The sequence below is a fragment of the Lipotes vexillifer genome, unplaced genomic scaffold (assembly GCF_000442215.2).
Source record: "Lipotes vexillifer unplaced genomic scaffold, Lipotes_vexillifer_v1.1 scaffold47, whole genome shotgun sequence".
In the NCBI taxonomy this organism is placed as follows: Eukaryota; Metazoa; Chordata; class Mammalia; order Artiodactyla; family Lipotidae; genus Lipotes; species Lipotes vexillifer.
In genome coordinates this window covers 2,271,763-2,286,546 of record NW_006791298.1, presented here as the reverse complement: position 1 = coordinate 2,286,546, position 14,784 = coordinate 2,271,763, and the positions used below count along the sequence as shown (strand labels likewise).

Below are 14,784 nucleotides of genomic sequence, written 5' to 3'. Positions count from 1 at the left end.
TAGGGTGGAGGTTAGATATTGACATCAGGAAAATAATTGTACAAAATCTATTGATAGTTGTCTTTATTTTGTGTTCTTTAGTTACATTTTTTACTTAGTAAAAATGTTACTAATATGAGGAAGTTATTTAATGACTGGATTTAAGACTCACTGAATATTTTGGTTTATAATTCTGTGAAGTCTAAGGAATATAGAGCTTAATGAGCTACAGAGTCATTCAAATGTCTAAAATATTTTTGTTTTAGAAATATTTATTTATTTATTTGGCTGCACTGGGTCTTAGTTGTGGCATGAGGGATCTTCGTTGCCACATGTGGGATCTTTTAGTTGTGGCATGTGGGATCTAGTTCCCTGACCAGGGATGGAACCCAGGCCCTCTGCATTGGGAGTGCAGAGTCTTAACCACTGAACCACCAGGGAGGTCCCTAGAAATGTCATTTAGTAAATTTGAAATACTAGTATGCTCCCAAGGGTCAACAAGCAGCTTGAAATCGTGGAACTTCTAAACTTTAATCCTGTTTCAGATAAGGACTTAACTGGTCAAGTTATGTTATGGTAATGCCTTTGTGGTTTACTTCATTTGTCAGTAATACTATATATTTCATAGGACTAAATATACATTTCTCTGTTTTAAGTGCCACGTGCTAAATATTTTAGGGGAAATAGCAATGAATGAAACCACTGCCTCTGTTTATATAGGGCATACATGAATGTGGAGAAAATAACTAGGAAGGAGGAAAATGCAAGTTAGGTTATGATAAATGCTCTAAGAGTTTTTAAGAAGGGTGGTATTTTAGCTGTGGTGAGTCAAGAAGCTTGTATGGAAGTCTTGCCATTTGAGTTTTACCCCTAAAACTAGTTAAGAGTTGAATTTGTGGATACAGGAGAGAAACAGCATTCTAGGAAGCAGTTTATGTTCATTGAGAAGAATTTGGGAAGGGATATGTAAGGCTGAAAAGGTGATTAGGGTCAGATTATGGAAAGCCATTAATGCCAGAGTATAAAGACAATTTTTATTAGTTAAGTAAAAATAGGGAATAGTTTTCTGGGGCATGAATACTGTTTATAAAGTATTTTGAATTAATTTTATATCCTTAAAATATATACACATTAATATATACATCTTATTATAGCTTCCAGCTCTATCATAAACCAAAGTATCAATATGTTCCCTGAAATGCCATATACCAAAAAAGCCTTATGTAACTTGGCTGTAAGTATTGTACCCTATATCAGCATTATAAAGATGTTCTACTGTAATTATAAGCAGTATTTACCAAAATATCTTATAAATTTATAGGCTTATTGATGTGCTGAGATTTTGTTGTTCTTTAGATGACTTTTGAAAATACTTAGCTTTCTCCCATTGTAAGTTAGTTTGTTTTCTTTTTAAAAACAATGTATTTGCTTTTTTTGTTGTAGAACTGTGGCTGCTGAAGTTAGGAAGCAGATTTCTGGACAGTACAGTGGTTCTCCCCAACTGCTCAAAAACCTCAACATTGTTGGCAGTATATCCCATCATACCACAGTAAGTAGCATATTTAAAATATGGTATGTTACTGTGTAATTCTGACTAGGCCATGAAAAAATAGTGGAAAGATAAGAGCTAGTAGATTGGGTTCCATCACTACTCTCACTAACACCCTTATTTGTTGCTATCTCACTCTTTTATGAAATTTGAGTCAGAGGAGTGTTGGGAGGTGTTATAGAAGTGTTGATTTCCTAGGCAACTCTGAAACTTTACATTCAGGATTTAATCAACTCTGGAATTTTACAATTAGAACTTCCCAGACCCAAGGTGATTCATACATGAAAATTCAGGAATCTATTCTAGAAATAATAGGTACTGAAGTAAATGTTAAATAATTATGTAGATTCATAGTATTATCTATCTCCTTTAATAGAAAGGAATATATAGTTATTGAATTATTGCTTTAAGCCAGGTGCTGTGTCAGAGATACATGTTTTCTTATTCAAGAGGCTGGCATGAGGATAATCAATTTTGATAAAAAACTGGTACTTATTTGTTATAGTAGGAATATGAATTGAAAACATGCTCCATTTGTCAAAAACTGAAAAAGTAATTAAGACTGACTTGGGTGAAGTTGTATTAACACTTTCTGTTTGGTTATGAAATGGTACCAATTATTGAACAAACATCATATGCCAGAGCATAATAGTTTGATTGACTTGTAGCAACATGTTTATGTATAATGTTTGTGTTATTAAAATTTTAAAACATGGAGTTTACTTTTAACAACAGTAACATACTGATTGGAGAAATTTTAGAATATATAGATCTCTGGATGGTTTCAATGTACATGGAGATGATCCTTCTAATACTCTCTTAGTGTCTTGAACTCCTTTTTTCAACTGATTTCCCGCATTCTGTGTTACACCTTAACTATTCACTTCCATAGTCATCCCTGGATTTAGTCATTATGAATAACCATAAGCCTCCTGTAATCTCAGTTTTATGTTTCCTATTCTCTTAATACCACTTCTTATCTTTCTTGCTCTCTTGTTCTGGTACTCTGACTTCAACTGTCCTTCAATACCACTGGGACCTAGAATTTGTGATCATACTAACTTTTGTGTGTCTCTCACCCCTTGATGTCCTCTTTTCTCTCCTTACCAAACTTAAATTATTTGTTGATCATTATAATTACTCTTTTGCGTATACTCTTGGCTTCCTTAACTTCTTCTCATGTCATTTGCACTACCTCAGTGCTGTTTAAATCCAACCTTCTGCTTACTTCATACCTGCACTTATGCAGCTGAGTATGGCTGGAGGAAAACACACAGATCCCGTTGACTGGTCTCACTTTAAATTTGTGACCACTAACTCATAAAGGCTTTAACATTGCTAGGCAAACATTTTATTTTCCTAGTCCGTTCATTTTCCCCCTATTTTAGTTGACCCATTTCATGCCTCCTACTCTTTCCTTAAAACCCTAATTGCTCTTCCCCATTTTCACTCTTAGGATGACTTGACTTTCTGTTTCACTGAGAAAATTGAAGCAGTCAGAAAGAACTTCCATATACTCCTACCACCATGTGTATTCACCTTTTATCATCTGTACCCATATTGTGTCTATTCACCAGTTATTTTAAATGAACCACTAGTGAACTAGATCCCAAGTTCTCTTGCTCAAATACAGTACTTTAGGAATTCTCCCTACTCTCTTTTAAAAAAATTTTTATTTATTTTATTTATTTATTTTTGGCTGTGTTGGGTCTTCATTGACACATGTGGGCTTTCTCTAGTTGGGGTGAGTGGGGGCTACTCTTCATTGTGGTGCGCGTGCTTCTCATTGCAGTGGCTTCTCTTGTTGTGGAGCACGAGCTGTAGGTGCGCAGGCTTCAGTAGTTGTGGCACGTGGGCTCTAGAGCACAGGCTCAGTAGCACGGGCCTAGTTGCTCCGCAGCATGGGGGATCCTCCCGGACCAGGGCTCGAACCTGTGTCCCCTGCATTGGCAGGCAGATTCTTAACCACTGTGCCACCAGGGAAGTCCTCCCTTCTCTTTTATATCATCACTTTTTCTCTGTTTATTGGATCATTCCCACCAGTATATAAACATGCAAACATGCCATTATTTCTCCCATTTAAAAAAATTCTGCTTTTTTTGCCCCATTTTTCCATCAGTCTCAACTTCCAATATTTCTTTGCTCTTTTTTGCAACAAAATTCCTTCGAAGGGTTGTCAGAGCTTGCTGATTTCAATTTCTCTTCTTGTATTCTCTCTGAAAAAGTTCTCTTTAAGTTATGGGAATCTTCAAACATACATAGAAGTAGAAGACTAGTATAAACATTAACATCTTTAAATTTAACCACAGTGCTGTTATCACACTTAAAAAAATTAACAGTCCATAATTCTTTGGTATCATCTAATAATATCCAGTGCATGTTAAATTTTCTTGATTATTTCATACATATCTTTTTCTGGTTGGTTTATTCAAATCAGGATCAAACAAAATACACAGGTGGAATTTGGTCTTAGATCACTTGCATTTTTAAAAAAAAGGGCAGTTTCTCCCTCCTCTAACTTTTTTTTTTAAATTGAGGTATGGCTGACTTACAATATTAAATAAGTTTCAGGTGTACAGCACTGTGTTTCACTATATTTAAAGGTTGTACTCCATTTAGAGTTATTATAAAATACTATGTTCCCTTTGCTGTACAATATATTATTGTAGCTTCTTTATTTTATAATAGTAATTTGTACCTCTTAATCTCCTACCCCTATCCTGCCCCCTGTCCCCTCGACTGGTAACCACTAGTTTGTTCTCTATATTTGTGAGTCTGTTTCTTTTTTTGTTATATTCTCTAGTTTGTTTTATTTTATAGATTGCACATGTAAGTGATAACGTAAAATTTGTTTTTCTCTGTCTGACTTATTTCACTAAGCATAATATCATTCAGATCCATCCATGTTGTTGCTCATATGGTCGTCTAATAGTCTACAAGGGTGCCAAGAGCATCCAGTGGGGAAAGGCCAACAAATGGTACTGGGAAAGCTAGAAAGACACATGCAGAGCAGTGAAATTGGTTCCCTTACACCACTCACAAAAATTAACTTGAAATGGATCAAAGTCTTAAACATAACACCTGATACTATAAAACTCCTAGAAGAAAAAGTAGAGAAGAAGCTCCTTGATGTTGTTCTTGGAAATGATGTTTTGAATATGACACCAAAACCACAAACACCAAAAGCAAAAATCAACAGATTGGGGCTACATCAAGCTTAAAAGCTTTTGCACAGCCAAAGAAACAACAAAATGAAAAGGCATCCTATGGGAGAAAAATTTTTGCAAATCATATATCAGATAAGGGGTTAATATCCAAAATATATAAAGAACTCATACAACTCAATAACAAAAAGACAAACAACCTGATTAAAAATAGGCAGAAGAACTAAATAGACATTTTCCCAAAGAAGTTATCCAAATGGCCAACAGGTACATGAAAAAGTGCTTAGGGAAATGGAAATTAAAACCATGACGAGATATCCCCACACCTGTTAGAATGGTTATCATCAAGAAGACAAGCGATAACAAGTGCTGGCGAGGATGTGGAGAAAAGGGAACCTTTGTGCACTGTTGGTGGGAATGTAAAGTGGTACAGCTGTATGTTTTCCTCCATACTGGAAAATGTATGGAGGTTCCTCAAAAAACTAAATATAGGGCTTCTCTGGTGGTGCAGTGGTTGAGAGTCCGCCTGCCGATGCTGGGGACATGGGTTCGTGCCCCGGTCCGGGAAGATCCCACATGCCGCGGAGTGACTGGGCCCGTGAGCCATGGGCACTGAGCCTGCACGTCCGGAGCCTGTGTTCCGCAACGGGAGAGGCCACAACAGTGAGAGAGGCCTGCGTACCGCAAAAAAAAAAAAAACAACCAAAAACTAAATATAGAACTACAGTATGATCCAGCAGTTCCACTTCTGGGTATTTATCTGAAGAAAATGAAAACACTAATTCGAGAAGATACACACACCCCAATGTTCATAGTAACATTATTTACAATAGCCAAGATATGGAAGCAACCTAAATGTCCGTCAACAGATGAATGGATAAAGAAGATGTGGTGTATATATACAGTGGAATACTACTCCCTCCTCCAACTTTTAAGTTTGTTTGTTTTTATGCCATTGACTTGTTGAGGAAATTGGATTAGTTGTCTTATCGAATTTCCTGCCTTTTGGATTTTATGTTTATTTCCTTGTAGACTTGTTTCTCTATCTTCTGTATTTCCTGTAACTGGTTAGATTCTGGTTCAGCGTTTTTGAAATTTCTTCCTCATAGACTTGTTTCTCTATCTTCTGTATTTCCTGTATACGATTAGATTCTGGTTCAACTTTTTTTTTTTTTAATGGCTTTACTGAGATTTTTTTCACATAACCATACAATTCATCCATTTAATTTATAATTCAGTGGATTTAATATGTTCACAGATAATGCGCAACCATCACAACAGTCAATTTAGAACGTTTTCATTACCTCAAAAAGAAACTGTTTAGCTCTCACCCTTTTGTCTCCCTTCTCCCATCCCAAAACAACCACTAATCAACTACCAGAATTTTGACGGCGCACCAGAAAAGACTGAAAGAGATCTGAACACTAAACATGTTAGTCAGAATTCCAATGCAGTGATTGTTGAAGTAAGACTGTCTCACATTGCCTGTAAGGGATTCTGTAGTGCTTCACTATTGCTTCTTATTGCATCCTTTAACCCTGCTTACTGCCTAGTCATTCTCTGTTATAAAATCATGTTGCAATTTCCTCCCTTGAATCTGTAAATACAGGATCTTTCTTTGGAGTCTTGCAAAATAATTTATAGTTGTAAGCAGCTTATCACTACATCCGAAAACTAGCCCAGGCAGTTGTCTCTGATGGGAGTCAGAGAGTGGAGACAGTTGTAGCAGAAAGAAATTTATTTCTCTGCTCCAAGTCTAGTTAGTATTACACCTAGAAAACCAGTGACTTTCTATGTGAGTTTGGGAAACAAGATCATTTATCATCTCTGTGATTTAGTGTTGTTAAGAGAGTGTCATAGCTTTCTTCCCAACCCTAACCCTTACTCTTGATATGATTGGTCAGTCTTTGAGGAAAGGTTAGTTTTGAATTAGACATATGTAAGGACTCCCAGCTTTTGTCATTATTTTCATGGAGTATCATTTGTGACACTTTGAATCCTGAAAAGTATACTGCCTCAGAGATAATTCTTAGGTGGAGAAACATTGATTTATAAAGTTTAAAAAAATGTTCGCTTAAATTTATGTATGCATGTATTTATATTGTGGTAAAATATGCATGACAAAATTTATCAGTTTAACCATTTCTAAGTGTACAATTAAATGACATCAAGTACACTGAATTTGTCTATTATATGTACATACCTCATGTAAGTGGAATCATACAATATTTGTCTTTTTGTGTCTGGCTTATTTCACTCAGCATAATGTCTTCAAGGTTCATGCTTGTTACAGCATGTGTTAGAATTTCATTTCTTTTTTAAGGTTGAAAAATATGCCATTGTATATGTGTACCACATTTTGTTTATCCATTCATCTGTTGATGGACATTGGATTGTTCTCATCTTTTGGCTATCGGTAATGATGCTGCTGTGAACATTAGTGTACAAGTATCTGTTTGAGTCTCTATTTTCAGTTTTTTTGAGTATATAGCTAGAAGTGGAATTGGTGGGTCATATGATAATTCTGTGTGTTTTGGTATTTTTTTTTTTCCAGAACCACCGAATTGTTTTCCACAGCAGCTGTACCATTTTACATTCCCACCAGCAGTGCACAAGACTTCCAATTTCTCAATATCCTCTCTTACACTTGTTACTTTACATTTTTTGGTAATAGCCATCATAATGGGTGTGAAGTAGTATCTTGTGTTTTTGATTTGCACTTTCCTCATCCCACTAATTTTGTTATGTTTTATTTTCATTTAGTTCAATGTAATTTTTAAATTTCATTTTTCAGACTTTTGTGACTCATGGATTATTTGGAACTGTGTTTTTAGTTTTCAAGTTTTGGGAGGTTTTCCTGTTGTCTTTCTGTTGCTAATTTCTAGTTTGATTACATTATGGTCAGAGAACACACTCTGTATGATTTCAATTTTTAAAAATTTGTTGAGGTTTGTTTTAGGGTTCAGGATATGGTCTATCCTGGTATTTACTTTTTGGGCCTTTGAGAAAAGTATTTGGTCTGTTGTCGTTGGGTGGATTGTTCTATAAAACAATGTCAATTAGATCCTATTGGTTGATGGTGCTGTTGACTTTTGCCATATACTTCTTGATTTTTCAGTTTGGTTTTCTTTCAGTTGTTGAGAGAGATGTCTTGAAGTCTCCAGCTATAACTGTAGATATATCTTATTTCTTCTTTCAGTTCTGTCAGTTTTTGCTTCCCATAATTTATAGCTCTGTTGTTTAGTACATGCACATTTAAGATTGCTATGGGTCATAGCTATTATCATCAGGTAATGTCCCTCTTTATTCATTACTTTTCTTTGCACTGAAGTCGAAGTACTTTATCTTATGTTAATATAGCCACTTCTGCTTTCTTTTGATTAATGTATATATGGTATATCTTTTTCCAATCTTCTGTTTTCAGCCTCCTTATATTGTCTGTTTTGAAGTGAGCTTTTGGTATACCATACTGGTACATCATGTTTTTAAATCCCTTCTGCCAGTTTCTTATCTTTTTATTGGTGTATGTAGGCTGTTTACATTTAATATTATTATCATTCTGCTAGGGCTTTAATCTGCCCTTTTATTTTTTGTTTGTTCTCTCTGCCTTTTGTTTCTCTAGTTTCCTTTTTCTGTCTTCCTGTGGGTTATCTGAACATTTTTTAGAATTCCATTTTGATTTATCTGTAATGTTGTTGAGTGCATATCTTTGTATAGTCTTTTTAGTGGTTGCTTAAGGTATTTTATATACATAACTAATCACACTACTGGTGTTGACATTTTACCAGTTTGAGTGAAGTGCGGAAATCTTATGTACCTTTATGTCTCTTCACCCTATAGGTATTAAATTATATAGACCTCACCTGACATTGCCTCAGCAGTAAGGGGAAGGAGTTTTTGTTACTGCTGTATAGGAATAGGTGTCCAGATTCCCTGTGTGGACTCCACTGACACTGTGGGAGTGGAGGATTCATTACCTTCCAGTAGATATGAAAATCTCAGCTCCCCACTCTGACTTTGACATCGTGCTTAATGGGTAGTGTTGGGATGGCTTGTTACAGCTTGGTGAGGGTGAAGTCTAGCTCCCCACTGGCCTTTGCTGGTGTGGATATGGGTGGGACTACAGTTTTTCATGTGATGTTTGGCTGGAGTAGAGTGGTTATTCTCTAACCTTTTCTGTTTTGCTAGGCTGCTGCTCTCTTGGTCCTTTGGCTGGGGAGAACAGGCTTTGGTTGTGTTTTTTGTTTTCCTGTGCTCCTTGGTGTTTCTGGGTTGTGGGCTTCTCTAGCATCAGGTCTGGAGTAAATAAGGTAAAAAGAAATTTTAGGTAACTCACTATTGTGCTATTCCTTGGGTCCCGAGGTCCCTGTTGGTCTTGCCTTTTTCTATCCACCTTTCAGAGCCATCTTATGTTTATTTTATATATAATCTTCAGGGTTTGTATTTGTAACTAGTGGGAAGAATAGAGAAAAGTATGTCTACTCCATCTTCCTGGAAGTGGAAGTACCTACTTGTGACTTTTGATGTTGAGCACTTTTTCATGTGCTAAATGGCCATTTTTTTAAAAAATAAATTTTATTTTATGGACTCTGTTGGATTTTTTATTTTAAAAATTTTATTTATTTATTTATTTATTTTGGTTGTGCCAGGTCTTAGTTGTGGCACGTGTACTCGTTAGTTGGGCTTGAGGGCTCCTTAGTTGTGGCATGCAAACTCTTAGTTACAGCATGCATGTAGGATCCAGTTCCCTGACCAGGGATCCATCCTGTGTCCCCTGCACTGGGAGATGGATTCTTAACCACTGTGCCACCAGGGAAGTCCCTAACAGGCCATTTTTATATCTTGCTTTCTGAATGTCTTACCAACTGCCCCCCACCCCGCGCCATTTATTTGAGGGGGTGGTTTGTTTTTATGAGATGTGCGACTTTTTAATATATTCTAGATGCCAGTCCCTTATTAAATGTATTTTGTAAATATTTTCTCCTAGTGTGGCTTGCCTGTTCATTTTCTTAACCATCTTTTGATGTATAAATTTTTCTTTTACGACTATCCCTTTCTCTGTCATGTCTGAGAAACCCTTGCCTACTCCAAATTTTGAAGATATTCTCCTATATTTCCTTCTAGCAGCTTTATAGTTTTAGCATTTATGTTTATATCTATGGTCCATCTCAGTTTAGTTTTTGTATATGTCATGATGTAAGGATTGAAGTTCATTTTTCCCCCCCATATAGTTATCCAATTTTCCCAGCAACAGTAATTGAAAAAGATTTCCCTTTCCCTGATAAACTGCTTCTGTGCTTCTATTAAGCATGTCATGATAGTGTATTATGTACTTGGTAGAATAGGTAAGATAGAATGCTTATGAGAGAAAACCATGAATTTAGATCTTAAAGACCTAGTTTGAAATTTTGCTCTTCATTTTGTGGCTATTTTATTTTCAGAAGTTAACTTCTTTGAGCACAATTGCCTTTATTTGTAGAATTGAAATAGTAATTATCTCTAACTTATAGGGTTTGGGGGAGGTTTAAATGAGAAAACATATAATGATAATGATAATAATAGCTACCATCTTTTGAGTGTTTATGATGTGATAGTCATTCATTATTTTACTTAGTATCTTTAAAATGTTGTTGCTCTACCTAGTTGTTCAGTCCAAAGAAGTATAGGTTAAAGCACCTTCTTTGTAGTAATGCAGACTTGCACAGTAGGCAGGTCTCAGTGTTTTTACCCAGTTGAACATCTTGAAAAATAACGTATTCTTATTTTCATTGGTCCACAACTGCACGTTTGTTGTATAATCATTTATAGTTTTGCCTGAATAATTTTCTTTCTTGAATTAGATAAGAAATAGAGTATCTTATCAGAAACTATAATTTCAGCTTGGCTAAGGAATGCCACAAATATCCTATTATTGCTAATAATACTTTTAATAGGGTCTGTGTATTAGTCTCCTTGGGTGCTGTAACAAATTGCCACAAACTGGGTGGCTTAAAACAACAGAAATGTATTCTTTCACAGTGCTGGAGTCCAGAAGTCTGGAATCAGTATCAACAGGCAGAAATCAAGGTTTTGGCAAGGTTGCACTTTCTTCAGAGGCTCCCTTCAGTATCACTTTCTTGCCTCTTCCAGATTCTGGTGGCTGCTTGTGGCACATCATTTCTACCTTTAAGGCCAGAATCTTCAAATCTCTCTTTTCTGTGTCTTCATATGGCTTTCCTCTTGGTGTGGCCCAAATCTCTGTTTATCTTCGTATAAGGATATATATGATTGCATTTAGGACCCACTCAGATAATCCAGGTTAATGTCCCTCTTTTAAGATCCTTAATGATATCTTCAGACACTCTTATTTTATATTTTATTTATTTATTTTGACATATAAGGTCCATGGATTGGGATTTGGCAATCTTTTGGAGGGCCATTTTTCCCCCCACTGCAGTATGGTTGTACGTTTTTACTAGGATAACAGTAACAACAAATAAAGTAAAAGCACCACTAAGAAACTTAGCAATGAAAATTCCAAATTATAAAAAAGAATCCCTCCAGTGAGTATTTTGTCACTGTATAGTATTATAAAACTGTTATCTTACTGTTTTTATGTGGGAGTTAAGGGCAAAATCGAAGCAAGAAGATCAGAGAGAGTATGACCCAACACTTTGTGGTTTCTTTAGTTCATCTGGCTGAATATCTGTTGACATTTTAGAAATAGCAAGGGAAAAATTATGTTTTTTAAAATAATAAATCTATTTAAGTTTTAAAATTCTTGTGTCCACCTCTTCCTTTATACCCACCTCTCACATCCATCCCTGTTTATAAAGGTGCCCCTTACTGAAGCAGTGGATCCAGTGGATTTGGAAGATTACCTCATTACTCATCCTTTAGCTGTGGATTCTGGGCTTTTAAGGGATTTGATTGAATTCCCTCCAGATGATATTGAAGTGGTTTATAGTCCTAGGGACTGTAGAACCCTTGTTTCAGCTGTACCTGAAGAAAGGTAAGGAGACATTTACCTATTTCTGGTTTTAGTGTAACTATAAAAAGGCTACCTTCCATTATTTTATTTAGATTCTATTTCTTGTGGTAGTGTTGTTTCCTATTATATGAACAAGAGTGCAGCAGCAGAATTCACAAACATCAGTGCTTTCCTGTCTAAATTATAAATATATTTTCTTTTTTAAAATAGTGAAATGGATCCACATGTTAGAGATTGTATAAGAAGTTATACAGAAGACTGGGCAATTGTGATCAGAAAGTAAGTTATATATTCATTATGACATTTAAAAATACTGAGTAGGATCTGTAAATGGATTAAGGTAGATTAATACTAATTATGAGACCTGAAAATTCATTTAAAAAATAGCTGAAAAAGTAAAAGAAGAACCTTTGCATATAGATATTTTTTCCTTAGGAGTTCCACAATTACTTTCTCTTACTTTCCTTATAAAATAATACATTTGTGGGGATAGTATTTCTATATTATCATAGATCATTAGTAACTAATAATAATATAAAATAATGATTTGTAGTCTAATTCTTTTGGGAAATCGTGGGTAAATATTGATGAATAATTTGTATTTCTAAAAATCCAATTTATTGAATTGGTTAAATTTTTTTTTTTTTTTTTTTTTTCTTGCGTTATGCGGGCCTCTCACTGTCGTGGCCTCTCCCATTTGCGGAGCACAGGCTCCGGACGCGCAGGCCCAGCGGCCATGGCTCACGGGCCCAGCCGCTCTGCGGCATGTGGGATCCTCCCGAAACGGGGCACGAACCCGCGTCTCCTGCATCGGCAGGCGGACTCTCAAGCACCGCGCCACCAGGGAAGCCCTGAATTGGTTAAATTTAATAGCTAGTTTTCTAGATCAAGCTGTTTGAAAGGTCTCTGCCTTTTATTAACTGAATATTTACATGTCCTTGACCTGTACATCCAATCAAGTTAGTAGTTGTAAAAATAATGTTTTGTTTTACCACAAAATTTATGTTTCTAATGGATGGTGTTTGAAATATCAAGTCAGATTAAGAAATAAAATAAAATTATTCTTCCTTTGCTAATTTGCATAATGAAGAAGGGTCTTCATACTGAATCTTCTTAGCCTTATTTTATTTTTCTAAAGGAAGTATAATTACTGAAGTAGTGGAAAATTCTGTTATGACATTGCAGTTTTGAGAAGTGAAGTTATCTGTGCTAAATTGTACTAGTAACAGTGATGTATCCATTGCTTATTTTGTTGCTGTTGTGGGCAACTGTCTTATTTCACTGTGTTTCACTCTTGGGGTTACTGCTGACATGCTTTTTAGTTTTAGTGTGACCTAATAAAAATACAATCTGCTACCCTTTATAAAGAAGAGCTGTTTTTATGAACTTACAATTTTGATAAGTATTTCAAAAGCCAAATTTTAGAGATTACTGAAGAAGACTGTTCCTCTGTCAGATAACTCAAAAGTCTTTACCTTTATGCATGTATCTTGGAAACCTGTAATCAGAAATCTTAATAGAAATAGATTAGTTATAAAATATATTAACCTTAGAATCATGGAGTCGTCTTGCTACTTAATTCTAATCAAGGGATTGCTGACCTTGATTTAAGCCAAGAGGGTACAGTAGTTAACATTTATGGTTATTTGCTACATGCTGGGCATTTTATTGCATACTTTATACTCATCTCATTTAAGGTTCCAACAGACAATGTAGCTCAGGCTCAGAGTACTTAAGTAACTTCTTTGAGGTCCCATGGCCAAAAAGTGGGATAGCTAGGATTAGAACCTAGGGGCATCAGATTCTAATGCTTGTATTTTTTTCTGTTATACTAGATATTATTTATTACCTTCAGTAGTAAATGGAAGACTAAGGGGTACTTTTGGTAGACTAGAAGTTTTAAAGTATCCCTGAAATATAAAAGGTATGACTGGAACACAACAGAAAACCACAGCACAGAATAATCTAAGATACATGCAAAAGGTTCAGTAGAGCTTTAGGCTCAGTGAATACAGGCAGTGGAAGGGGGACCTGGGGTAAATATTGGACATTTGGTTACTTTGAAACCTCTTATACCCTTCTTTATGCATAGAAGTGGGAGCAGAGGTATCTGCCTATTGATTGATTGATTGATTGATTGATTGATTGGCTGGCTGCGTTGGGTCTTCGTTGCTGCGCCTGGGCTTTCTCCAGTTGCGGCGAGCAGGGGCTACTCTTTGTTGTGGTGTGCGGGCTTCTCATTGCGGTGGCTTCTCTTGTTGCGGAGCACAGGCTCTAGGCATGTGGGCTTCAGTAGTTGTAGCACACAGGCTCAGTAGTTGTGGGTCGTGGGCTTTAGAGAGCAGGCTCAGTAGTTGTGGTGCACGGGCTTAGTTGCTCCGTGGCATGTGGGATCTTCCCGGACCAGGGCTCGAACTCAATGTCCCCTGCATTGGCAGGCGGATTCTTAACCACTGCGCCACCAGGGAAGTCCGGTATCTGCCTATTTTAAGAGCACTAATTATAGGGGCTTGAGCTCATACAATAGTGCCTGGGGTGGGCATACCTTGGAAGAAGAAGGAGCCCTCATACCCAGAAGACTGGCAGACTCTGCCTGGAAGCATGAGGTGCCTCTTCTCCACAGCCACTGGATATGTGCTTGGCTAAGCAGATACAGTATTTTCAGACAGATATGGGCTTACAAATTAGAAAATGAGCATTAGAACCTAGAATTGCCAACCATTTGATTAAAACCAGTGCACTTGAAAGAGAACTATCAAACTACAAATGAAAGAACTTACAACTTAGGAAATAGTTAATAGAACACACATCAGGACCCATATGTGTAACTAATATCCTCAAAGAGATGTGAAAAAGTTATGGTAACCATATAAAAAATCAACTGGTTATCTTTGGAAGTGAAAATTTTGTTCAGTGAAAAAAATATTTAAAACTCAGCAGATGGATTTAATGGCAGAGCGGATGTGACTGAAAAGTGGAATAGTAAGTTATAAGATGAAACCAAAAAATTCTTCCATAATTCAGCACAGAGGGGTAAAAGGATAGAAAGTACTTTATTCATTCAAGGCATACTTACTGAGAGGCTAGTATGTGCCAGGCACTATACTAAGCAGTGATGATAC

The 14,784-nt window shown here is 36.2% G+C and overlaps 1 protein-coding gene across 8 annotated transcripts in view; it reads left to right on the top strand.

The window, feature by feature from the left end:
- DOCK7 (dedicator of cytokinesis 7) overlaps positions 1–14,784 on the top strand; it is a 220,162-nt gene that overhangs the window by 21,157 nt on the left and 184,221 nt on the right. For 7 of the 8 annotated variants that reach the window (XM_007464292.1, XM_007464291.1, XM_007464290.1 and 4 more), the window contains exons 1-3: positions 1,430–1,528; positions 11,508–11,683; positions 11,873–11,941. In XM_007464292.1, the coding sequence (XP_007464354.1) occupies positions 11,877–11,941 (65 nt within the window). In that variant the 5' untranslated portion in view covers positions 1,430–1,528; positions 11,508–11,683; positions 11,873–11,876. Of the gene's footprint in view, positions 1–1,422; positions 1,529–11,507; positions 11,684–11,872; positions 11,942–14,784 lie in introns of those variants that run through there. The other variant, XM_007464293.1, reaches the window with a different exon arrangement.